Below are 23678 nucleotides of genomic sequence, written 5' to 3' on the forward strand. Positions count from 1 at the left end.
GGCGCCTAGCCCTCTGGGAATTGTGTTCTGGGTCAGGCTTGACTGACTCTGAGGGAGGCCGGCAGTCGTGAATGAACTACGACTCCCAGCAGCCCCCGTTGCCGCCGCTGCCGTACGCTGGCTGCAGGAGAGCGTCCGGATTCCCTGCTCTAGGTCGCGGCGGGACAGTGCCAGTGGGCGTGTGGGGCGGGGCAGGGCAGGGAAAGGAAGGGCGGAGCTGAGGTGAGGGTTTAAGGGGCCCAGGACTTGGCCGGCGTGATCTCGGCTCTGCAGACCCTGCGGTGCTGGGAGCCACCATGGAGAGTAGGTGCTACGGCTGCGCTGTCAAGTTCACCCTCTTCAAGAAGGAGGCGAGTCTTCCCTCCCCGAGGGCTGCAGGGCCAGGGAGGAGAGGAGGGAAAAGCGCGGGACTTAACGTCCAAAGACTTGGTCTTACGGCTCCTTTCTAGCTTTGTGGTTTTGATGAAGTCATTGATCCTCAGTTTCCATTTCTGTAAAATGGGGCTAACATTCTCTCGCTTTCAGGGTTTATGTGAGGGTCCACAGAAGTGCTTTAGGTGAGAGTTCCCTATAAACTGTAAAGCGCGCTGCCGTCGTTTTTGCAAAGCTACTCTTTTCTGTCGGCCCAGTGTAGCATCTGGCGGTTTTCTTCTCTCCACCCTGCTCCTCCGAAGCGCGGTGTCCATCACACCAAGCCCGTTACTCCCTCTGCTCTGAAATCTTCCCCATCCCGCAGCCTGCCCTTCTCCAGGTCGCTGGAGTTAGATTACCACACTTCCTCCTGCCTCCGGGGCACCATGGTGAAGGCTGACTGCCCTGTCCCTATCACAGACCTGCCAGATTCCTCTGGTAAACTGCAGGTTCCCTCTGCCTCAGTTGTGGCCAGGGATTCTGACCAGGAGATGATGGGAACTAGATGGAGTAAATTAGTGTCACGCAGGAAGGCAGGACCGTGCAGCATTCACCAACCTGGATTTTGGAGTCAGGGTTCAAATCTGAGCTCTGCTGTCTTATTGAGGCGGTGACCTTGGTTTGGATAAGTTATGTAACCTCTCTGGCCCTCTCAAAATAAGGATAATCACGGTTGGCATCAAGATTAAGTAAAATAATGTGTGTAAATTGTAAGGAATAAATCACATGATGAATGTTAAGTACTGGGTTTAGTGCCTGGCACATAGTAAGTGCTTAATAAATGGAGGCTATTGTTAGCCCATCCTGAGCCAAGCCTCCCTCCATCTCTGCAAGAGCAGAGGAGGCATCGGCTCTGCCCTGTCTCTCTGACTCTCCTTTGTGGAAGAGTCAGTGGCCTGAAATACTGGGCTTTATCTATCTGTCTTCTACATCCCTGGGTCAGGGAATTGAAAACAGGGTAGAAAGCATGGGAATTTTGTATAAACCTTCATTTGGCTTGAATAAGGCACTGGAAACCGAGGAATTGCTTTACTCACCATCCCTAGGCCTTAGGGGACCCACTCCTCTTCTTCCTCCCAGTAGCTGGTCCTAACTTCAGTGACTTCTCTCTGTGTGTGCTTGGAGAGTCCCTGGGAGCAGCCTGCAGGGGCGGGTGAGAGGGGGATCTCCCGCTTCATGTTTCTTGTAGTACGGCTGTAAGAATTGTGGCAGGGCCTTCTGTTCAGGCTGCCTAAGCTTCAGTGCAGCAGTGCCTCGGACTGGGAACACCCAACAGAAAGTCTGCAAGCAATGCCATGAGGTCCTGACCAGGTAAGAGGCAGGCATGGGTGAAAGTTCAGCCAAGTATGGCAGTGGGCATCTGGCCAGCCCTCACAGCTTTGTACTCTGTCGCGAGAGTCAGCCGAGGAAGTGTTTGGAGTCGGGGGCACTGCCTGGTGGGATGGCAGGATTTATAACACTAGATTTCTTCTCTGTAGAGGGTCTTCTGCCAATGCCTCCAAGTGGTCACCACCTCAGAACTATAAGAAGTAAGTGCTGAAGAGAAAAAGTCAAAGAGCGTTGGGGAAAGGATAAGGGAGCCATAGGGAAAGACCCTCCCCCCATCTTCTAGATAAAATGAGCACAGAATCAGGAGAATGCTCTCGTCTCTGGCTCCTGACTGCCCTCTTGGGCTGGTAAAGCAGCTCTTCAGCCCTCTCTCCAGGACAGGCACTTGGTAGAGCTTGTCCTTTCAGCTGGACCCTCTGGCTGGTCAGCCAGGTTGGGCTGCAGGGTGACATGAGTGAGGGGCACAGCAGATTGCCCATTGGAGGCCTCCCTAGGTGCCCAGAAATGATTTGATTTGAATGGGAAACAGTGAGTGGGTGCCTTCACTCTTCCCCTCTGCCTTCTTCAAGAGCCTCTATCTCATATCCTGCCAGGCGTGTGGCAGCCTTGGAAGCCAAGCAGAAGCCCAGCACTTCCCAGAGCCAGGGACTGACCCGACAAGACCAGATGATTGCTGAGCGCCTAGCACGACTCCGCCAGGAGAACAAGCCCAGTGAGCAGGGGCAGATGGGGTTGCCTAGAGGACACAGTCCAGGGCTTCTGGCACTGAGATGCCTCTGGCCCTTACAAGGCTCCCCCGATGCCAATTGCAGAGTTAGTCCCCTCACAGGCAGAGATAGAGGCACGGCTGGCTGCCCTAAAGGATGAACGTCAGGGTTCCATCCCTTCCACCCAGGAAATGGAGGCACGACTTGCAGCGTTGCAGGGCAGAGTTCTACCTTCTCAAACCCCCCAGCCGGTGAGTGTTATGGCTTAGGAGAGAAGTGGGGGTGCTAGGGGGAAGACCCAGCAGAAGCCCAGATACAGGTATTGGGGTGATACAAAAGTAATTGTGGTTTTTGTCATTACTTTTAATTGCAAAAACCTCAGTTACTTTTGCACCAACCTTTATACTTTATGTACTTTGCAGGAGTTGGCAAAGCCTCCCACTCCTACCTCCTGATCCTCAGGCCTGCTACCAGACCCGGGGACCAGGGACAAACAGCACGATGGGGTAGGGCAGGAAAAAGTGGCCCCTCAGTCCTGTTGGGGACGGCCAGACCTACTTGATTATGTGGGCCCTGGATCCCTCTCCTTTCCCTGGGCTTTGAGAACTACTTAGCATCCATCCCTGACCTAGACTGCTTCTGGGCTACCCCTGCTCTCCACTGAGGTTTCCTCGTCTGTGCAGGCACATCACACACCGGACACCAGGACCCAAGCCCAGCAGACACAGGATCTGCTAACGCAGCTGGCAGCTGAGGTGGCTATCGATGAAAGCTGGAAAGGAGGCGGCCCAGGTAACCCCTCCACTTGGCTCCCTAGGAATCTGCCCTACCTCTTTCCCCAGACTGGAGAGGCTCTGCTGTCCACCCTCTGGGAGATGAATATAAATCAGAGAGTGATCAACGTTATAAGAGTTACCATTCATTGAGTGCTTACTCCAAAGGGAGCCAGTGTAAGCCTAGTGTTTAAGTGCACGGGCTTTAGAATCAGACAGTGATTCCCATTTCTACCACGTATTAGCTGTGTGATGCTGGACAAGTTACTTGACCTAAGTCTCACTTTCCTCATGTGTAAAATGAAGGTATGTATGGAAAAACCTACCTCACAGGGAAATCATGAGGAGTAAATGAGATAATCCAATAAGTGCTTGGGAACATACCTGGCTCATAGTGAGTACTCAGTGAATATTCTCTGCAATCATGATGTTGATAAGGAGGAAGAAGCTATTTAGTAAAACCAGCCACATCTCAATGCTCAGTAGCCATATGGGCTTCATGGCTACCATCTTGGACAGCACAGATATAGAACATGATATGGAATGTTTCCATCATCATAGAACATTCTGTTGGACAGTGCTGTTTGAAGGCTTCAGAGCAGTGTTTTTCAACAAAGGATGATTTTGCCCCCAGGCTACTTGTGGCAACATTTAGAGATTTTTTGGTTGTCACAACCCAGAGGATATTACTGGCACCTACAGGATAGAAGCCAGGGATGCTACTAAATCTAGTATGTCACAGGACAGCACATCATGATGAAGAATTAACCGGTCCAAAGTGTCAAGAGAACTAAGATTGAGAAATCCTGCTTTAGAGGCACAATCTCATTGAATATCCTCAATAATCTTATGAGGCCAGCTGTGGTGGCTCATGCCTGTAATCCTAAGCACTTAAGGAGGCAGAGGCAGGAGGGAGGATAGCTTCATCTGGGGAATTTAAGACCTGCCTGGGCAACATAGCAAGACTCTGTTTAAAAAAAAAATCTTATAAGGTACATACTATTCTTTTTTATAAATGAGGAAACAGGCCTGGTGAGCTTGAGGAACTTGACCAAGGTCACACAGCTATTAAGCTGCAGAGATGAGACTTAAACCTAAAGCTGTGATTTTAAACCTCTTGCTCTGAAACACTAAACTGAAGGTGACTGTGTCAGAGCCACACCTAATCTGGTAAAATTCTTCCTGCCCAGTGATATACAAGTTCTTAGCTTCCTTCGTTGCCCTCTCTGTGCTAATCCCAGGAAATGCTAATTCCTGCCCTGAAAGGCAAAGAGATCGGCTGAACCTGGGCCTTATCATGTCTTGATCCTTTAGGGCAGTGATTCTCAAACCATAAGACGCCCACCGTTAGGGCAGAATGTTAAAATATCAGGTAGATGGGGATGGATGTGGTTGGAAAAGACATGGCTAAAATTACTAGTTTTTTACATTTGGAAAAATGGAGGAATACTGATTTAATTTGTGATAGAAACCATAGGCGCTAGTGCTGAGCAAAAAGCTGATGATCTGTGATTAGAAAGGGTTGAGAAAAGCTGGGTGCGGTGGCTCACGCCTGTAATCCCAGCACTTTGGGAGGCCGAGGTGGGTGGATCACGAGGTCAGGAGTTGGAGACCAGCCTGACCAACATGTTGAAACCCCGTCTCTACTAAAAATACAAAAATTAGCCGGGCATGGTGTCACGTGCCTGTAATCCCAGTTACTCAGGAGGCTGAGGCAGGAGAATCGCTTGAATCCAGGAGGCAGAGGGTGCAGTGAGCTGAGATCGTGCCACTGCACTCCGGCCTGGGTGACAGAGCGAGACTCCGTCTCAAAAAAAAAAGAAAGAAAGAAAGAAAGAAAATTATTAAAGAAAAAGAAAGGGTTGAGAAATGGGCTCATTGGCTTCTGAGGAGAGATACTGGGATGTCTCGGCCTCCCTGATGGCATTACCCCTTCCAGCTGCCTCTCACCAGAATGACCTCAACCAGGGTGGCCCAGGGAGCACTAATTCCAAGAGGCAGGCCAACTGGTCCTTGGAGGAGGAGAAGAGCAGACTGCTGGCTGAGGCAGCACTTGAGTTGCGGGAGGAGAACACGAGGCAGGAACGGATTCTGGCCCTGGCCAAGCGACTAGCCGTGCTGCGGGGACAGGACCCCGAGAGAGGTGAAGACTGGGGAGCAGCTGCTCACTGGTATCCCTTGGTCAAGGCCTCCCTGGCAGGGCTGAGTCAGGTGCTGGGGGTATTTGCGCCCAGAGATCTACTGAGCCCAGCCCAGAGCCACAAGGAAGGTGGTAGAGCAAAGCAGTGGGTGAGGAGTCAGGGGCAGCCATGAGGGCAGGGGACCTTCAGTCCATTCAGGGGCTGAGGCTTTCGCTCCAGCCCCCAACCTAGCCCTCAGGCCTGCTTCAGTGATGGCCCAGCCCTGCAGGGCTGGGGCAGGCAGGGACAGGTCATCAGGGTGGCTGAAGAGGCTTCTCAGCTCTGGAATAAGCGCCCCTGGGAACCGAACCAGTTCTGGGAGGCAGGAGGGCAGCCAGTCATGTGAAATCTCTCACCCTCACTCCCCCATCCCCTGTTCCCATGTCTCCCTCTTCAAGTGACCCTCCAGGACTATCGCCTCCCAGACAGTGATGATGACGAGGATGAGGAGACAGCCATCCAAAGAGTCCTGCAGCAGGTGGGCCTGGATTACCCACCTGCCACCCCTTGTCCCATCTCTGCCTCATTGCCCCATCTCTACTCTGGGGCTGGGTGGACAGTAACTGTGAAGCTCCTGTTCTCTTTGGGCCCCCCACCGTGACCCAGACCCAGACCTGCCCACTGGTCCCTGGAGATAGGGAATCAGCAGCCACAGGCCACAAGTAAAGAAAAAGATGAGTTTGAGAAGCTAAGTCCACAGTGCACAGAAATACTGGGAGATGGAGGGCCTGGGCCTGAAGCAGGGGAGTGATACGTCTTCACCCTGTCCGCAGCTCACTGAAGAAGCTGCCCTGGATGAGGCAAGTGGCTTTAACATCCCTGCAGAGCAGGCTTCTCGACCCTGGACCCAACCCCGCAGGGCAGAGCCTGAGGTGAGAAAAGCCCCAGATGCAGACCCCCAGGCTGCCCCCAGCCTTGCTTCCTGCCTGGCTGACTGCTCCCGCAGCAGCTCACACACCCCACTGGGTACCTTACTTCCTCCATTCCTCTCTGATCCCTGAAGGCCCAGGATGTGGACCCCAGGCCTGAGGCTGAGGAAGAGGAGCTCCCCTGGTGCTGCATCTGCAATGAGGATGCCACCCTACGCTGCACTGGCTGCGATGGGGACCTCTTCTGTGCCCGCTGCTTCCGGTGGGTGCAGGTGGAATGTTCTGTGCGAGAGCTCAAGGGCTGCCTGGATCCCTGACTTGTATCCCTTTGTTCCACAGAGAGGGCCATGATGCCTTTGAGCTTAAAGAGCACCAGACATCTGCCTACTCTCCTCCGCGTGCAGGCCAAGAGCACTGAAGACACCCTGGTCCTCCCGGAAGGGCAGTCCCACAGGCAGCGGCACCCATTTCTGGGCCCAGCCACAGGACGTCCGATGGGAGAGCTTGTCTGGCTCTACTGATGATGGATAGGTCCCTTCCTGAGCCTTGGTGTCCCTGGAATGAGGAAAGATTCTCCATTCGAGAGAATGACTGGGAGGGAAGAAGTCGGGGCCCTCCTATTAGAAGCCCAGACTGGAATTGAGAGGCATGATGGGGAGAGACCAGACTGAATCTACGGGTGAGCCCTGTAACCTGGCTCTAGGGCACAGGCCCCTCCCCTGGCACTTAGTGGATCTAATAAAGTATGTTGATTCATTGGGCCCAGCATCTCATTTCTACAACCCTGTGAGCCTGGGCCCTGTGAGAGGTGGCAGGAACAGAGCAGGCTGTAAGCACAGTTGTGGGGAATGGGGGAAAAGGTTGAGCCATCCTATGAACTTCTCCAGGCAGGAGTAGCCCTACCCATCCTAGTGGCCTCATACGAAGTAAACGTGTATTCATTCAACTCAACTGTGCTCCAGCTCTGGGCAGCCCCACTTAGCCACTAGTCCCCACCATCTTGGATTTCTCAGCCTCTCTGCTACTCACACAATGCACGCAGGAACAATGCACACACACCCTGCTTCCTGCCTTACTGGCAAAGGACCCCAGCTCCTAGGGCTCCTGTCCCAACCTGCCTGCCATTCAGTCTCAGTATCTCTCTTCCAGTAATGCGCCCTAACCGGACCCCTGACCTCTCGGCATGTACCCTTTACATGCCTCTGCATTGCGTCTGCTGTTTCTTTTCCTGCCCCTGGCTGGAACCAACTATGAAGAGCCCTCGGGCTGAGGTCTACCTCCTGCATCATTTTTGGTTGGAGGAGCCTTTTCTGAGGCTCTCAGATCCAGCTAGGTTTTTCCTGTTACTTCCTCTCTGGGATTTGAAACTAGTCTTTGCCATTGGCGTCCCTCTTGTTGGTTATGCCAGGAGGCTGTATACCTTAGGCAGATAATGTCTGCTTGGCCCCGAGGCCTTGCTAGATTGTGATCTCTCTGAAGTGGAGCTGTGACTTTCGTCTTTGAATTCTCGAGTCCTATGGATGGATGGATGGATGGATGGATGGATGGATGGATGGATGGATGAGGTGTGTGGGCACAGCCAAGTGACTTAGGTTGTGGCCTTCCTGTGTATCACTTCATTCTCTCCCTCCCCTGTCCCTCAGCACAGATATGTTCCACACTCCATTGAGCTGGGGCTCCTAAAGGTTTTATCCACTTGGCTGCCAAGGAAGGCATTGGACAACAGCCAGCTTTCTCCCAGAGAGCCCAGCTGACAGAAACTGTGACCACACAGACAGTAGGAGTATGCAAATGTCCCTCCTTGTCCACATTTCTTGTTTGTGTCCCAAGGAGCTATTTCCCTCTTAGCCAGGATCTAGAGTTTCAGGGCAGGCCTGGCAGTGCTGAGGCTGCTAAAGATGGTCTCTCAGGCTTATTTCTGAGGCCGGCTGAGTCTCCGGAGTTTCTTGAGTTGACTGAGCAGCTCAGAGATAAAAGCCTGAGGGAGAAACAGGAGTGAGACCAGGCTTGGGGTCACAATTCACCCCCCACCCTGCCCTCCCCAATCTTCCCCTGCCCCTGACTCCCCAGAGAAGGGAGAAGGACCCACAGCCAAGCCTTCCCTTCAAATACTCCTCATTAGCTGCCTCCCCCATTGAGCCTCCTCTTACCCCAGACCAGCAGAACATCCCTTACCTCTGTGGGGCGGGGGCAGTTCCCGAGAATGGCCTAGATAGGAGAGAACACAGACAGGGCCCCAAGTCACAGCACTTTCCCGCAAGTCCCCACCAATCTCCCAAGAATTCTCACCTCTGGATTGGTTCTCTGCACTCCACCAAAGGAGGCAGAACCTGGGTTTCTGGGTTCCCACTGACCCAAGGCCAGCTTCTAGCCCCCATCCTACCTCCAGCTGAGTCTTCTGCTCCTCTGTAGATAGATCCATGAGAGCTTCCAGGTCAATCTCAGGCTCAGAAGGGGTTGCTTGATCCTATTTGGAAATCACATGGGTCTCAGAGGGGCCTGACCAGCTGGTGCTGGAATGAAGGTTACTGTCAGGGACTCAACCCACCTCTCTCCAATTTCCCATGGTTAGACTTTCTCCTCACTCAGAACACCCATTCAGTTTTCCATTCAACAGTAATTTACTAAACATATACTATATTTTGGCTGGGTGCAGTGGCTCATGCCTGTAATCCCAGCGCTTCGGGAGGCCGAGGCAGGCAGATCACCTGAGGTCAGGAGTTTAAGACCAGCCTGGCCAACATGGTGAAATCCTGTCTCTACTAAAAATACGAAAATTAGCTGGGCATGGTGGTGGACGCCTGTAATCCCAGCTACTTGGGAGGCTGAGGCAGGAGAATCACTTGAACCCAGAACCTGGGAGGCAGAGGTTGTAGTGAGCCGAGATTGTGCCACTGTACTCCATCCTGGGTGACAGAGGGAGACTTCGTCGCAAAAAAAATAAAAATAATAAAAAAATTAAAGACATCTGATAAGGGACTGTTACCCAAAAAATACAAAGAATTATTGACCAGGCACAGTGGCTCACTCCTGTAATCCCAGCACTTTGGGAGGCTGAGGTGGGTGGATTATTTGAGGTCAGGAGTTCGAGACCAGCCTGGCCAACATGGTGAAATCCTGTCTCTACTAAAAATGCAAAAAGTAGCTGGGCCTGGTGGCACATGCCTGTAATCCCAGCTATTCAGGAGGCTGAGGCAGGAGAATGGCTTCAACCAGAAGGTGGAGGTTGCAGTGAGCGGAGATCGTGCCACTGCACTCCAGCCCGCCTGGGCGAGTTTCTGTCTTAAAACAAAAGCTGGCCACGGTGGCTCATGCCTGTAATCTCAGCACTTTGGGAGGCCGAGGCGGGTGTATCATTTGAGGTCAGGAGTTCTAGACCAGCCTGGCCAATGTGGTGAAACCCCATCTCTACTGAATATACAAAAATTAGCTGGGTGTGGTTGTGCATACCCGTAATCCCAGCTACTCCAGGAGCTGAGGCAGGAGAATTGATTGAACCCGGGAGGCAGAAGTTGCAGAGAATGGATCGCACCACTGCACTCCAGCCTGGGTGACAGAGCAAGACTCTGTCCAAAAAAAAAAAAAAAAAAAAAAAATTAAATTACAAGAAGATGAACAACACAATTGAAAAATGGACAAAAGATATGAACAGACACCCCACTAAATAAGATATATAAATGAAAAGTGAGTGTATAAAAAGATGCTCAACATCATATGTCATTAGGGAATTGCAAATTAAAACATTCATTCATTCATGTCATTCATTGCTAGTGGGAATGCAAAATGGTATGGCTACTTTGGAAGATAGTTTGGTGGTTTCTTACAAAACTAAACTTTTTTTTTTTTTTTTTTTTTTTTGGAGACAAAAGTATTGCTCTGTCACCCAGGCTGGAGTGCAGTGGCATGATCAAGGCTCACTGCAGCCTTGACCTCCCAGGCTCAAGGGATCCTCCCACCTCAGCCCCCCAAGTAGCTGGGATCACAGGTGCACACCACCACACCCAGCTAATTTTTTATTTTTTATAGAGACAGAAGTCTCAATATGTTGTCCAGGCTGGTCTCAAACTCCTGGTCTCAAGTGATCCTCCCACCTCTGCCTCCCAAAGCACTGGGATTACAGGCGTAAGCCACCATGCCCAGCCCTAAATACACTCTTACCATGCAGTCCATTAATTGCACTCCCTTGGTATTTACCCGAATGAGATGAAAACACATTCACACAAAAACCTGCACACAGATGGCTGGGCGCGGTGGCTCACGCCTGTAATCCCAGCACTTTGGGAGGCTGAGGCGGGCTGATCACGAGGTCAGGAGATTGAGACCATCCTGGCTAACACAGTGAAACCCCGTCTCTACTAAAAATACAAAAAATTAGCCGGGCGTGGTGGTGGGTGCCTGTAGTCCCAGCTACTTGGGAGGCTGAGGCAGGAGAATGGTGTGAACCCGGGAGGCAGAGCTTGCAGTGAGCCAAGATGGCGCCACTGCACTCCAGCCTGGGCGACAGAGCGAGACTCCGTCTCAAAAAAAAAAAAAAAGAAAAACCAAAAAAAAAAAAAAAAAAACACATGCACACAGATGATCTATAGCAGCTTTATTCATAATTGCCAAAACGTGGAAGCAACTAAGATAGTCTTCAGTAGGTGAATGGATAAACAAACTGGTACGTCCAGAGAATGGAATATTATTCAGTGGGAAAATGAATGAGCTATCAAGCCAGGAAGAGTCATCGAGGAACCTAAAATGCATATGACAGTTAAATAAGCCAGTTTGAAGCCAGTCACAGTAGCATGCACCTGTATAGTCCCAAGGAGTCTAGCCTGGGCAAAAAAGTAAAGACCCTGTCTCAAAAAAAAAAAAAAAAAATGAAGAAGCCAACTTAAATACTCTATGATCCCAACAGTAAGACCTGCTGGAAAAAGTATGGCGATAGTAAAAAGATCAGTGATTGCCACAGGGGTAAGAGGGAGGAGGGACAAGTAGACCACAGGGGATTCTCAGGACAGTGAAACTCTTCTGTATGACACTATAACGGTGGATACATGTCATGCACATTTGTCCAAAACCATAGAATGTACAACACCAACAGTGAAGCCTAATTTAAACCATGGACTTTGGTTGATAATGTTGTGTCAATGTAAATTCATTGATTGTAACAAATAATATATAACCTTGCTGCTGGGTGGGGGATAGTGGGGGAAGCTATACATATGTGGGGGCAGGGAGATATGGGAAATGTCTTTTACCTTATGCTCAATTTGTCTGTGAACCTAAAACTGCTCTAAAAAATAGGTCTATTAAAAAAGGACGTGAGCTCAAATATAATTAATAAAATTAATATTTTACTGCTTCAACAAGGACATTCTTTCTGTTATCTTTTCATTTACCCATTTTACAGATGAAGAGGACTTTCTTAAGTGAAAACAATGTAGTAGTGAAGAACACGACTACTAGTACAGTTTAGTGCCACTTTCTTGATTCATGTGAAGGGCCACTGTTGCTTTTGCATTATCAGCACAAATGTCAACATACTGAAAAAGGCAAACAAAATCTTAGCATTGGCCAGGCGCGAGGCTGAGGCAGATGGATCACTTGAGGTCAGGAGTTCGAGACCAGCCTGGCCAACTTGGTGAAACCTCCATCTCTACTAAAAATACAAAAATTAGCCAGGTATGGTGCCGTGTGCCTGTAATCCCAGCTACTTGGGACGCTGAGGCAGGAGAATGGCTTGAATTTGGGAAGTGAGCCAATATCACGCCACTGCACTCCAACCTGGGCGACAAAGCAAGACTCTCTTTCTCAAAAAAAAAAAAAAAAATTACCGTTATTATGAAAATAATCACAGAACCTCCGAAAGAGTTCTTGGGAACCTCCGAAAGAGTTCTTAGGAACCTCCATGGGTCACTAGACCACACTTCAAGAACTGATATGTTATCCATTTTTCTGTTGAGATTTTCAGTTTTTTTCTTACTGATTTAAGAACTCTTTCTTTTTAACTTATTGAATTCAGATTAACCCTAGATTCCACATATGATGGAAATAGCTATTGTGCTGGAGGGGTACTGTTGGGGAAATACATGTATGTGTTTATATAGTTGAGTCTAATGGTATTTTCCAGTGTATATTGCTATTTTTTTTTTTTTTTTGAGATGGAGTTTTGCTCTTGTTGCCCAGGCTGGAGTGCAATGGCATGATCTCGGCTCACCGCAACCTCTGCCTCCCGGGTTCAAGCGATTCTCCTGCCTCAGCCTCCCGAGTAGCTGGGATTATAGGCATGCGCCACCACGCCTGGCTAATTTTGTATTTTTAGTAGAGATGGGGTTTCTCCATGTTGGTCAGGCTGGTCTCGAACTCCTGACCTCGGGTGATCTGCCCGCCTCGGCCTCCCAAAGTGCTGGGATTACAGGCATGAGCCACTGTGCCCGGCCCTTTTTTTTTGCTGACAGGGTCTCGCTCTGTCACCCAGGCTGGAGTGCAGTGGTGCGATCTCGGCTTACTGCAACCTCTGCCTCCCAGGTTGAAGCAATTCTCCTGCCTCAGCCTCCCAAGTAGCTGAGATTATAGGTGCTTGCCACCATGCCTGGCTAGTTTTTGTATTTTTAGTAGAGATGGGGTTTTACCATGTTGACCAGGCTGGTCTCTACCTCCTGACCTCAGGTGATCCACCCACCTCAGCCACCCAAAGTGTTGGGATTACAGGCGTGAGCCACCGAGCCTGGCCTAGATTAAAAAACTTAAAAAGCAGAGCCAGAAAAGACATAAATGATAGAATTAGCAGACAAGGAAAATATAAACACAGTAATGAGAGATACAGAAGATAAAAGAAAGAATCAGGCCAGGTACAGTGGCTCACACCTATAATCCCAGCACTTTGGGAGGCTGAGATGGGCGGCTCACTTGAGGTCAGGAGTTTGAGAGTTTGAGACCAGCCTGGCCAAAATGGTGAACACCGTCTCTACTAAAAATACAAAAATTTAGCCAGGTGTTCTGGCGTACACCTGTAATTCCAGTTACTCGGGAGGCTGAGGCAGCAGAATGGCTTGAACCCGGGAGGTGGAGGTTGCAGTGAGCCAAGATCATGCCACTGCCCTCCAGCCAGGGTGACAGAGCAAGACTCTGTCTCAAAATAAAATAAAAATATAAATAAATAAAGAAATAAAAGAACCAGCCAGGCACAGTGGCTCATGCCTTAATCTTGGCACTTTGGTGGGGGCTAAGACAGGAGAGTGCTTGAGGCCAGGAGTTTGAGACCAGCCTGAGCAACATAGCAAGAACTCTTCTCCATTAAAAAAAGAAGAAGAAAAAAAAAAGAACCAGGCCGGGTGCCGTGGCTCACGCCTGTAATCCTAGCACTTCGGAGGCCGAGGTGGGGATCACCTGAGGTCAGGGGTTCGAGACCAGCCTGGCTAACATGGTGAAACCCCATCTCTACTAAAAATACAAAAATTAGCCGGACATGGTGCGCATGCCTGTAATCCCAGCTACTCAGGAGGCTAAGGCAGGAGAATTGCTTGAACCAGGGAGGCAGAGGTTGCAGTGAGCTGAGATCATACCATTTGCACCCCAGCCTGGGTGACAGAGTGAGAGTCTGTCTCAAAACAAACAAACAAACAAAACCAAATGGAGCACCTAGAGAAGAAAAATTGCATATTTTAAATGTAAACCTTACTGGATAGAATTAACAGCATGTTTAACACTGTGGGGAAAAAAAAAAGGTCAGTTGAAGATATAGCAAATGAAATGAGCCAAAATGAAGCACAGATTAAAAAAAAACCTGGGTGGGCAGAGTAGTGGGGGAGGACAGAATAGAAAAGAACTTCAGTGACCTATGGATATCAAGTGGTCTAACATCTGTAACTGGAATCTCAGAGGGTGTGAGTGGGCATTATAATAAAGATAAACTCTAGGCCGGGCGTGGTGGCTCATGCCTGTAATCCCAGCACTTTGGGAGGCTGAGGCAGGCGGATCACCTGAGGTCAGCAGTTTGAGACCAGACTGGCCACCATGGCGAAACCCCATCTCTACTAAAAATACAAAAATTAGCCAGGTGTGGTGGTGCATGCCTGTAACCCCAGCTACTGGGGAGGCTGAGGCAGGAGAATCAGTCAAACCTGGGAGGCGGAGGTTGCGGTGAGCCGAGATCGTACCACTGCACTCCAGCGTGGGCGATAAAGTGAGACTCTGTCTCAAAAACAAACAAACAAAAAACACTCTAATGATTAGAACTTTGCCTTTAAAAAAGTATCAGTCTTGGTCAGGTGCAGTGGCTTATGCCTGTAAACCCAGAACTTTGGGAGGCTGAGGTTGGAGGATTCTTTAAGTTCAGGAGTTCAAGACCAGTCTGGGCAACATAGGCAGACCTCGTCTCTCCACACACACACACACACACACACACACATATATATATGAATTAATAATAAAAAATAAAAAAGTATCAGTCCTGCCCCCCAAACCATCATTATATCACTTTTGATATTCAATATATACATAGTCATGTGCCACATAACGATGTTTCAGTCAATAACTAACCACATATACAATGGTAATCCCATAACGTTATAATGGGGTCGGGCTCGGTGGCTCACGCCTGTAATCCCAACACTTTCAGAGGCCAAGGCGGGTGGATCACTTGAGCTCAGGAGTTTGAGACCAGCCAGGGAAACATGATGTAATCCCGTCTCTACAAAAAATGAAAAAATTACCCGGGTGTGGTGGCCTGTGCCTGTGCTCCCAGCTACTTGGAAGGCTGAGGTGGGAGGCTGGCTTGAGCCCAGGAGGTGGAGGTTGCAATGAGCCAAGATCAAGCCACTGCACTCCAGCCTGGGTCAAAGGGCCAGAATCTGTCTCGAAAATAATAATAATAATAATGGAGGCCGGGAGCAGTGGCTCACACCTGTAATCCCAGCACTCTGGGAGGCCAAGGCAGGCGGATCACCTGAGGTCGGGAGTTTGAGACCAGCCTGGCCAACATGAGGAAACTCTGTCTCTACTAAAAATACAAAAATAAGCCTAGTGTGGTGACACGTGCCTGTAATCCCAGCTACTCAGGAGGCTGAGGCAGGAGAAGCGCTTGAACCTGGGAGGCAGAGGTTGCAGTGAACTGAGATCACACCACTGCACTCCAGCCTGGTGACGGAGCAAAACTCTGTCTCAAAAAAAAAAAAAAAAAAAAAAAAGGAGATTATAATGGAGCTGAAAATTTCCTATTGCCTTGTGACATTGTAGCCATCATAATGTCATAATGCAAGGCATTAGTTACATATTTGTGATGCTGGTGTAAACAAATCTACAGTACTGCAGTTGTATAAATGTATAGCACATACAATTACGCACAGTACAGAATACATATAATGATAATAAATAACTATATTAGTTTATGTATTTACTATACTTTTTATCATTATTTTAGGGTGTTCTCCTTCTACTCATTAAACAAACAAAAAAGTTACTGTAAAACAGTCTTAGGGAGATTCCTCAGGAGGTATTCCAGAAGAAGGCACTGTTGGAGATGACAGCTGCAATGCCTGTTATTGCCCCTAAAGACCTTCCAGTGGCACAAGAAGTGGAGGTGGAAGATAGTGATATGGATGATCCTGACCCTATTGAGGCTAATGTGTGTGCTTATGTATTCGGTTAAAAAAAAAAAGTTAAAAAAGTTAAAAAAAAATAAAAAATGTAAAAAATAGAACAAAGCTCCAGCCTGGTCAACATGGTGAAACCCCATCTCTACAAAACGTACAAAAATTAGCCAGGCGTGGTGGGTGTGCGCCTGTAGTTCCAGCTATTTGGGAGGCTGAGGTAGGAGAATCACTGGAACCCAGGAGAGGTCGAGGCTGCAGTGAGCCATATTCGTGCCACTGCACTCCAGCCTGGGTAACAAAGTGAGACCCTGTCTAAAAAAAGAAGCTTGTAGAATAGGCATATAAAGAAAGAAAATATTTCTGTACAACTGTAAAATGTGTTTGTGTTTTAGACTAAGTGTTATTACAAAAGAGTCAAAAAGTTAAAAAATTAAAAAGTTTAGGGCCAGGTGTAGCGGCTCACACCTGTAATCCCAGCACTTTGGAAGGCTGAGGTGGGAGGATTGCTTGAGTCCAGGAGTTCGAGACCAGCCTGGGCAACATGGCAGACCCCATCTCTATTTAAAAAAAAAAAAATTTAAGTTTATAATGTAAAAAAGTTACAGTAATCTGAAGTTAGCTTATTACTGAAGAAAGAAAAAAAAATTTTATAGGCTGGGCACAGTGGCTCATTCCTGTAATCCCAGTACTTTGGGAGGTCAAGGCAGGCAGATTGCTTGAGCCCAAAAGTTCGAGACCAGCCTGGGAAACATAGTGAGACCTTGTCTCTAAAAAAAAAAAAGAAAGAAAAACATATTTTTATAAATTTAGCGTAGCAGCTGGTTATGGTGATTCATGCCTATAATCCCAACACTTTGAAAGGCCAAGGCAGGAGGATCACTTGAGGTCAGGAGTTCAAGATCAGATTCTTTTTTTTTTTTTGAGATGGAGTTTCACTCTTGTTGCCCAGGCTGGAGTGCAATGGCGTGATCTCAGCTCACTGCAAACTCTGCCTCCTGGGTTCAAGTGATTCTCCTGCCTCAGCCTCCCGAGATGCTGGGATTACGGGTGCCTACCACCATGTCCTGCTAATTTTTGTATTTTTTTAGTAGAGACAGGGTTTTGCCATGTTGGTGAGGCTGGTCTCAAACTCCCAACCTCAGGTGATCCACCCGCCTTGGCCTCCCAAAGTGCTGGGATTACAGGCGTGAGCCACCATGCCTGGCCTCAAGACCAGTTTTTTTAAAACTTAAAAAGATGTTTTGTTGTTGTTGTTGTTTTGTGGAGTTTTTGTTTTTGTTTTTGAGATAGGGTCTCATTCTGTCACCCAGGCTGCAGTGCAGTGGCACAATCATGGCTCACTGCAGCCTCAACCTCCCGGGCTCAAGCAATCCTCCTACCTCAGCCTCTCAAGTAGCTGGGACTACAGGTGCACACCACCACATCCGGCTAATTTTTTTTTTTTTTTACAGAGTTTCGCTCTTGTCGCCCAGGCTGGAGTGCAATGGTGCAATCTTGGCTTACTGCAACCTCTGTCTCCTGGGTTCAAGCAATTCTCCTGCCTCAGCCTCCCAAGCAGCTGGGATTACAGGTGGCCACCACCATGCCTGGCTAATTTTGTATTTTTAGTAGAGACGGGATTTCACCATGTTGGCCAGGCTGGTCTCTAACTCCTGACCTCAGGTGATCCGTCCACTTCGGCCTCCCAAAGTGCTGGGATTACAAGCATGAGCCACTGCACCTGGCCCCTGGCTAATTTTTAAAAATTTTTTTGTAGAGTGGGGTCCCACTATGTTGCCCAGGCTGGTCCTGAGCTCCTGGGCTCAAGCAATCCTCCTGCCTTGGCCTCTCAAGTGCTGGGATTACAGTTATGAGCCACTGTACCCAGCAGGAAAAAAAGAATTTAGTGCAGCCTACATGTACAGTGTTTATAAAATCTACAGTAATGTCCTAGGCCCTCACATTCACTCACCATTCACTCACTGACTCACCCAGAACAACTTCCAGTCCTGCAAGCTCCATTCATAGTAAGTGACCTATATAGTTGTGCCATTTAAAATCTTTTCTACCATATTTTTACTATACCTTTTCTATGTTTAGATATATAAATACTTAGCATTATATTACAGCTGCCTACAGTATTCAGTACAGTAAACTGCTGTACAGGTTTGTAGCCTAGGAATAATAGCTACACCATATAGCCTACATGTGTGGTAGGCTATACCATCTAGGTCTGTGTACATACACTCTATGATGTTTGCACAATGATGAAATTGCTTAACAATGTAGCATTTCACAGAATGTATCCCTGTGGTTAAGCAGGGCATTACTATATATTGAATATAAGGTATGTGTATTACTGAGTACAAGACTGCCACTGGGGTGCAGTGGCTTACCCCTGTAATCCCAGCACTTTGGGAGGCCAAGGTGGGAAGATTGCTTGAGCCCAGGAGTTAAAGACAAGCCTGAACAACATAGCAAGACTCCATCTCTATTAAAAAAAAAAAATAAGGACTACTAAGGCAACCTGGTGTTGAGAATATGGGCTCATATCACAGTCCAAATACTCTTGCCCTCAAATAATTTTTGAACTCTCAGAACATAAGCAGGTATATAAAACAACCCCTACTGAGATGAACAAGTGTGAGACGTGTGACTCTATGTCATGTAGGGTGGTTTCCTGGAAGCTGCTGCCTGATTTGACTCCCTTTCTTACTTCCTTTCCATACCCAGGGTCCTTACTCCTGACCTCTCCACTAGGGTGACCAGCAATTAAATAAGGCTCAGATGAACCAACAATTTTTTTTCCTTTTTTTATAGAGGCAACCAAGTTAAACACAAATGTTTGTTTCACACATTCATTGACAATACTTTTTTTTTTTTTTTTTTTTGAGATAGGGTCTTGCTTTGTCACCCAGGCTGGAGTGCGGTGGCACGATCATGGCTTACTGCAGCCTTGACCTCCCAGGCTCAAGCAATCCTCCCTCCTCAGCCTCCCAAGTGGTTGGAACCACAGGCACGCACCACCACACCCTGCTAATTTTTTGTATTTTTTTGGACAGGGTTTCACCATATTACCTATGCTAATCTCGAACTCTTGGACTCAGGCAATTTGCCCACCTCAGCCTCCCAAAGTGCTGGGATCACAGACATGAGCCACTGTGCCCAGCTGACAATACTTTTTTTAAGTCAAAAGTTTAATAGAATTATTAAATTCTAATTAATAGAATTAAAATGTTACTATATCAAAAAGGAAGCTACAGGAAAGGAATGTTTCAAAACTCTGGGATGGTCAACAGTGTCCCTTGCTAATGTGAAGATTAGATTTACCCCCAAGGCAGTGACTGGTGACCTTGGCCAGAGCTCTCAAAAGAGTGGTGGAAACAGAAGCTGGATTCCAGTGGACTGAGTGATGACAGGCAGGGAAAAAGTAAATAAGGCTGTGAGTGTGGACAAGTCCTTTAAGGAGTTTGGCTCTAAAGTGACAAGAAATGGGGGATACCAGGCCAGGCGCGGTGGCTCATTCCTGTAATCCCAGCACTTTGGGAGGCTGAGGCGGGTGGGTCACCTGAAGTCAGTAGTTTGAGACCAGACTGGCCAACATGGTGAAACCTCATCTCTACTAAAAATACAAAAAATTAGCCAGGTGTGGTGGTCGGCGCCTGTAATCCCAGCTACTTGAAAAGCTGAGGCAGGAGAATCACTTGAACCTGGGAGGCGGAGGTTGCAGTGAGCCAAGGTCATGCCATTGTACTCCAGCCTGGGCAACAAGAGTGAAACTCTGTCTCAAAAAAAAAAAAAAAAAGAAATAGAGGGGATGGTAACAAAAGGGGTGCATGTTGGGCAAGGGTCTCCATAAAACAGAAGAAACTCATGTGTGTTTAAGTCCCTGCTTAGAAGGCAAATCATGCTCTACCTCCGGACAACAGGAGCTCTAGGACCCCAAGTCTGCGTCCCCAGACTTGGTTCCTCTGAAGACCCCACACCGGGCTGCACATCCAGGGAGAAGAGGTAGGTCCCTCCAACAAATGAAGGTTGGTCCCAAGATATTAAACAAGTAGAGTGTTGTATCCTTAGATGCTTTCCCACTGCTGCTGTCTAAGGTGGGTATCTGGGGTAGAGCCCTGGTGGGTGGGCAGGGGCTCTCCGTAAACTGGAATGGAGCAGAGTAAGGCTGGAGACTGTGCTGTCTTGACCTCTGCCCAAGATGACCAACCACCTGGGGCTTCCCCAGCCACTTAACTGCTTCCTGCTGAAAAGAGCAGGGATTGGGAGAGAAACTGCCACCTGGCACCTTTGGACAATTACCATGGCAATCACAGGCCAGGCATTTTATTCCAGTCATTGCCTGAGAACGCTCCTTCCACATGTCTTGCTTTCTGTGTTACAGGCTTATTACTGTACAGCCTCCAGCCCTCCACTTTCATCTTGCAAAACAAGGTTCTTTCTTTGACGTCTGGAAGGATTTGCCCCGGAGTGTCAGAAATTTGAGACTGTATGCAAGTGCACAATAAACAATCTGAAATTGAAACTGATCCAGTGGAGAGTGCTGGAATTAGGGAAGAGCAGTGGATATGTCCTGCGAGGTCAGAGCAGACACAGGCCAAGACAGTTTGCCTCCCAGCTCCAAGGGGTCTCCCTACCCTCAGTGAGTGGGCTTGGGAGGTAGATGCTTGGGATGCTGCATCTTTGGTCAACACCTTGACCAAACTGACACATGACCCAGTTGGTTTCGAGATAGACTGGGTCACATCAATCATTCTTCACCACCTGCAACCCTAGGACTGCTGATAACCCTTACCCACAGGAATTATAGGGCCCTGCTGCCCCAAAAAGATAGGATCTGAGTCAACAAGAAAGAGAAACAAGGACAACATATTTTGAACTCCTGGCTAGCTTGGCGTATGGTTCTCAGCCCAGCCACACATTAGAACCAACTGTGGAGCTTATAAAAAATGCCCAGTATCTGGACTCCACTGTAGTAGATTTAAATTCAGTTGAGGAGGAGCCAGGGCATCTGTTTTTTTTCTTAAGTATTTCAAGTGTGGAGAACCATTGGCTGTTCAAATAAGTGGCCAGGCTCCACACCTGGTCCCAAGGTTTCCTAGTTGTGTGACCTTGGGCAAGTCACTCAACATCTGTAAACCTCCATTCCCTCAGCTGTAAAGCAGTACCTGCTGGCCAGGCATGGTGGCTCACACCTGTAATCCCAGCATTTTGAGAAGCCAAGATTGGAGGATCGTTCGAGCCCAGGAGTTCAAGACCAACCTGGGCAACATAGCAAGATCTCATCTCTATAAAAAAAGAAAAACTACCTGCTTAATGGAGCTGTGGGGAGGATTAAATGAAAGAATGCATGTCAGTGCCTGGCATTGAGCCTAGCACGTAGTTGTGTTCAGAATGTTATTCTTATTACTGGAACAGCAGTTGTTACCTCTCTAGAATCCAGGTTTAAAGGTATATAAGTAAGAAAGTGCCATTTCCAGTGACCAGGGACCAAGACATGTCCTCTTCCCAGAGTGGGGTTGAAGAGTGTTAGTCAGAGCCAGGGTCAAAGATTGCTTAGGTCCTGGTATTGGCACTCAACTTTGGTTACTCTTAACATTATAGTCCCGCACCGTCCATTCTGAAATAACGAAAATATTCTATATTTGTGCTGACAACATAGTAGTCACTAGCCACATGGGGCTATTTAACACTTGAGATGTGGCCCATGTTGGCTGGGTGCGGTGGCTCATGCCTGTAATCCCAGCACTTTGGGAGGCTGAGGTGGGCAGATCACCTGAGGTCGACAGTTCGAGACCAGCCTGACCAACATGGAGAAACCCCGTCTCTACTAAAAATACAAAATTAGTCGGGCACAGTGGCGCATGCCTGTAATCCCAGCTACTCGGGAGGCTGAGGCAGGAGAATCGCTTGAACTTGGGAGGCGGAGGTTGCAGTGAGCCAAGATCACGGCATTGCACTCCAGGCTGGGTTACAGAGTAAGACTCTGTCTCAAAAAAAGGCAAAAGAAAAAAGAAATGTGGCCCATGTGACTGGGGAACTGAATAATTTTATTTAATTATAACTCATTTAAAGTCAAACAGCTACACATGGCTGATGGCTACAGAATTGGAAAATGTAGCTCTAGGCTGGGCATGGTGGTGCACACCTGTAATCCCAGCACTTTGAGAGGCCGAGGCAGGCAGACTGTTTGAGCCAAGGAGTTTAAGACCAGCCTGGGCAACATGGTGAAAAGCCGTCTCTACAAAAAAAAATACAAAAAAATTTGCCAGGCGTGGTGGTGCGCACCTGTAGTCCCAGCTACTCAGGAGGCTGAAGTGGGAGGATGGCTTGAACCCAGCAGGCAGAGCAGTGAGCTGAGATTGCACTACTGCATTCCAGCCTGTGCAACAGGGCAAGACTTTTTCTCAAAAACAAACAAACAAACAAAAAAAACAAAAAAAAGAAAGAAAGAAACAAAGAAAAAGAAAAGAAACGAAAATGTAGCTCCGGACATGTATGTGCATTGAGCATGGGAGTAAATAAAGATATAAAATTTTGAAACATAGTGTGACCAAGCATTTTCCCTTCTATTGTCTCATTTGAGCCTCAGAAAGTCCTATAAAGGGGATACGACAGGCACTAACAGCCCTATTATAGATTAGGGATGTTAAAAGACCTTCCCCAGATCACAAAGAGCATTAGAGGCACAGACAAGCCTAGAGGGAGGCAGACTTCTGGACTTCAAACCGATGCTTCTTTCTTTCATCAGTTACAAAAGCTTTCTCTTCACGGAAGCACCACACATCAGCCCTCCAGCTCCTGTGAAGGTCTCAGTGCCCTGGGTGGGCCCCAGGCTCCCATCTCCTCCCACTATCCGCTGTGCTACCCACCTGGAAGAGCTCCTGAACTTGAGCATCCACCCATTGCTCCATCTCCAGCCAGCGCTGGAGCTGGCCCCGGTCATACTTCACTGTCAGGCGGCTGGGTCTCCGGGACCTGGGTATCTTGGAGGAGTCCGGGTGGGACTTGGACTCTGAGTCTGTGGATGATGTCCTTCTCCTCCCAGAAGCCCAGTGGACCTTCTTACATGGGTTCTCCCCGTCTGGGCTGGGAGATGTGCAGGAAGCAGGGCTTGAAGACAGCATGGAAGGATTGGTCTGGGCAAGGAACTGGGAAAAACCGCCAGTTCAGAGCAGAGCCACAGAGGGAAGTGAGGAGACAGAGAACAGAAGAGGCCAGCAGAGAAGAAATGAAGGCAGGAGGAGGGCCAAGGCTCCCAGGGAGGGGCAAGGGTAAAGATCAATAGGACTTTGGTGCTGGGAATGCCAGTCTCCTGGCTCCTCACTGCCAGCCAGTGAGTGGCACTCCAGAGCCATGCCCCAGCCTCCCTTTCTGCAGCTTCTAGGGCCCAAAGTGGCATAAACTGCAGATGAGCAAAGGTCAAGAGCCTGCCATGCCCAGGGAGGAGGAAGGGGCGCTGGGGTCCTGAAGGGTACAGGGCTCCAATCGCTGCTCTATGGCCAGCTCTGGAATGGGACCTGAGTCGTTCTCACCTGAGATCCCTCTGTATCCCACCTTCCTGGGGCTGGATCCACTCTGGGCTCTGAGAAGCTGTGGTCAGATTCCGCAGAAGCAGGGTCCCTGGCTGGCAGGGATTCTTACTCAGAGCGTAGCACTACTGGGGGCAGAGCCCCAGCTGGTAGATAGAGTTGGAGGTCAGTTATCGATGGCTCCCGTAGGACCAGTGCCCCCAGTGTCTGGGTGTGTCCGAATGTAAACTGCTATCAGCCTGGCCTATAAAGGCAGTTTACCTGCTTGTAAAGGCAAATTTATCAAGACTTGTCTACCATGCCCGCTCCCCTGA

General features: G+C 48.6%; 2 protein-coding genes across 5 annotated transcripts; one reads left to right on the plus strand and one right to left on the minus strand.

The window, feature by feature from the left end:
* Nucleotides 1-57: 57 nt before the first annotated feature.
* ZFYVE19 (zinc finger FYVE-type containing 19) lies at nt 58-7030 on the plus strand. Of its 3 annotated transcripts, none has more exons than XM_055363395.2 (11): nt 58-153; nt 1601-1722; nt 1890-1940; nt 2334-2452; nt 2553-2698; nt 3131-3239; nt 5160-5363; nt 5799-5878; nt 6174-6272; nt 6404-6531; nt 6609-7030. In XM_055363395.2, exons 4-11 carry the CDS (start codon nt 2407-2409, stop codon nt 6685-6687), a joined length of 891 nt encoding a protein of 296 aa, XP_055219370.1. In that variant the 5' UTR covers nt 58-153; nt 1601-1722; nt 1890-1940; nt 2334-2406; the 3' UTR covers nt 6688-7030. The 3 variants fall into 3 exon arrangements, with proteins under 3 accessions (XP_055219370.1, XP_055219368.1, XP_055219369.1); XM_055363393.2 differs by having other exon boundaries at nt 101-350; XM_055363394.2 differs by lacking the exons at nt 58-153; nt 1601-1722 and adding an exon at nt 196-350.
* Nucleotides 7031-7839: 809 nt separating this feature from the next.
* PPP1R14D (protein phosphatase 1 regulatory inhibitor subunit 14D) lies at nt 7840-23026 on the minus strand. Of its 2 annotated transcripts, XM_063698476.1 has the most exons (5): nt 22705-22978; nt 9720-9835; nt 8653-8736; nt 8445-8477; nt 8133-8247 (listed from the first exon to the last, which is right to left on the minus strand). In XM_063698476.1, exons 1-5 carry the CDS (start codon nt 22957-22959, stop codon nt 8133-8135), a joined length of 603 nt encoding a protein of 200 aa, XP_063554546.1. In that variant the 5' UTR covers nt 22960-22978. The 2 variants fall into 2 exon arrangements, with proteins under 2 accessions (XP_055219372.1, XP_063554546.1); XM_055363397.2 differs by lacking the exon at nt 9720-9835 and having other exon boundaries at nt 7840-8247; nt 22705-23026.
* Between the last annotated feature and the right edge of the window lie 652 nt (nt 23027-23678).

Source organism: Gorilla gorilla, chromosome 16 (assembly GCF_029281585.2).
Source record: "Gorilla gorilla gorilla isolate KB3781 chromosome 16, NHGRI_mGorGor1-v2.1_pri, whole genome shotgun sequence".
Classification (NCBI taxonomy): domain Eukaryota; kingdom Metazoa; phylum Chordata; class Mammalia; order Primates; family Hominidae; genus Gorilla; species Gorilla gorilla.

What these genes read in the sequence shown, in the direction of transcription:
- ZFYVE19 (XM_055363393.2), top strand. Translation starts at nt 297, where the DNA reads ATGGAGAGTAGGTGCTACGGCTGCGCTGTCAAGTTCACCCTCTTCAAG. An exon ending in CCGCCAGGAGAACAAGCCCA is followed by an intron (nt 2,453 to 2,552) that starts GTGAGCAGGGGC and finishes TGCCAATTGCAG; the next exon opens with AGTTAGTCCCCTCACAGGCA. An exon ending in CTTCTCAAACCCCCCAGCCG is followed by an intron (nt 2,699 to 3,130) that starts GTGAGTGTTATG and finishes TCGTCTGTGCAG; the next exon opens with GCACATCACACACCGGACAC.
- PPP1R14D (XM_063698476.1), bottom strand. Translation starts at nt 22,959, where the DNA reads ATGCTGTCTTCAAGCCCTGCTTCCTGCACATCTCCCAGCCCAGACGGG. An exon ending in TGGAGTAGCTGGGATTACGG is followed by an intron (nt 8,737 to 9,719) that starts GTATGCACAACC and finishes ATTTCCAAATAG; the next exon opens with GATCAAGCAACCCCTTCTGA. An exon ending in ACTGCCCCCGCCCCACAGAG is followed by an intron (nt 8,248 to 8,444) that starts GTAAGGGATGTT and finishes TTTCTCCCTCAG; the next exon opens with GCTTTTATCTCTGAGCTGCT.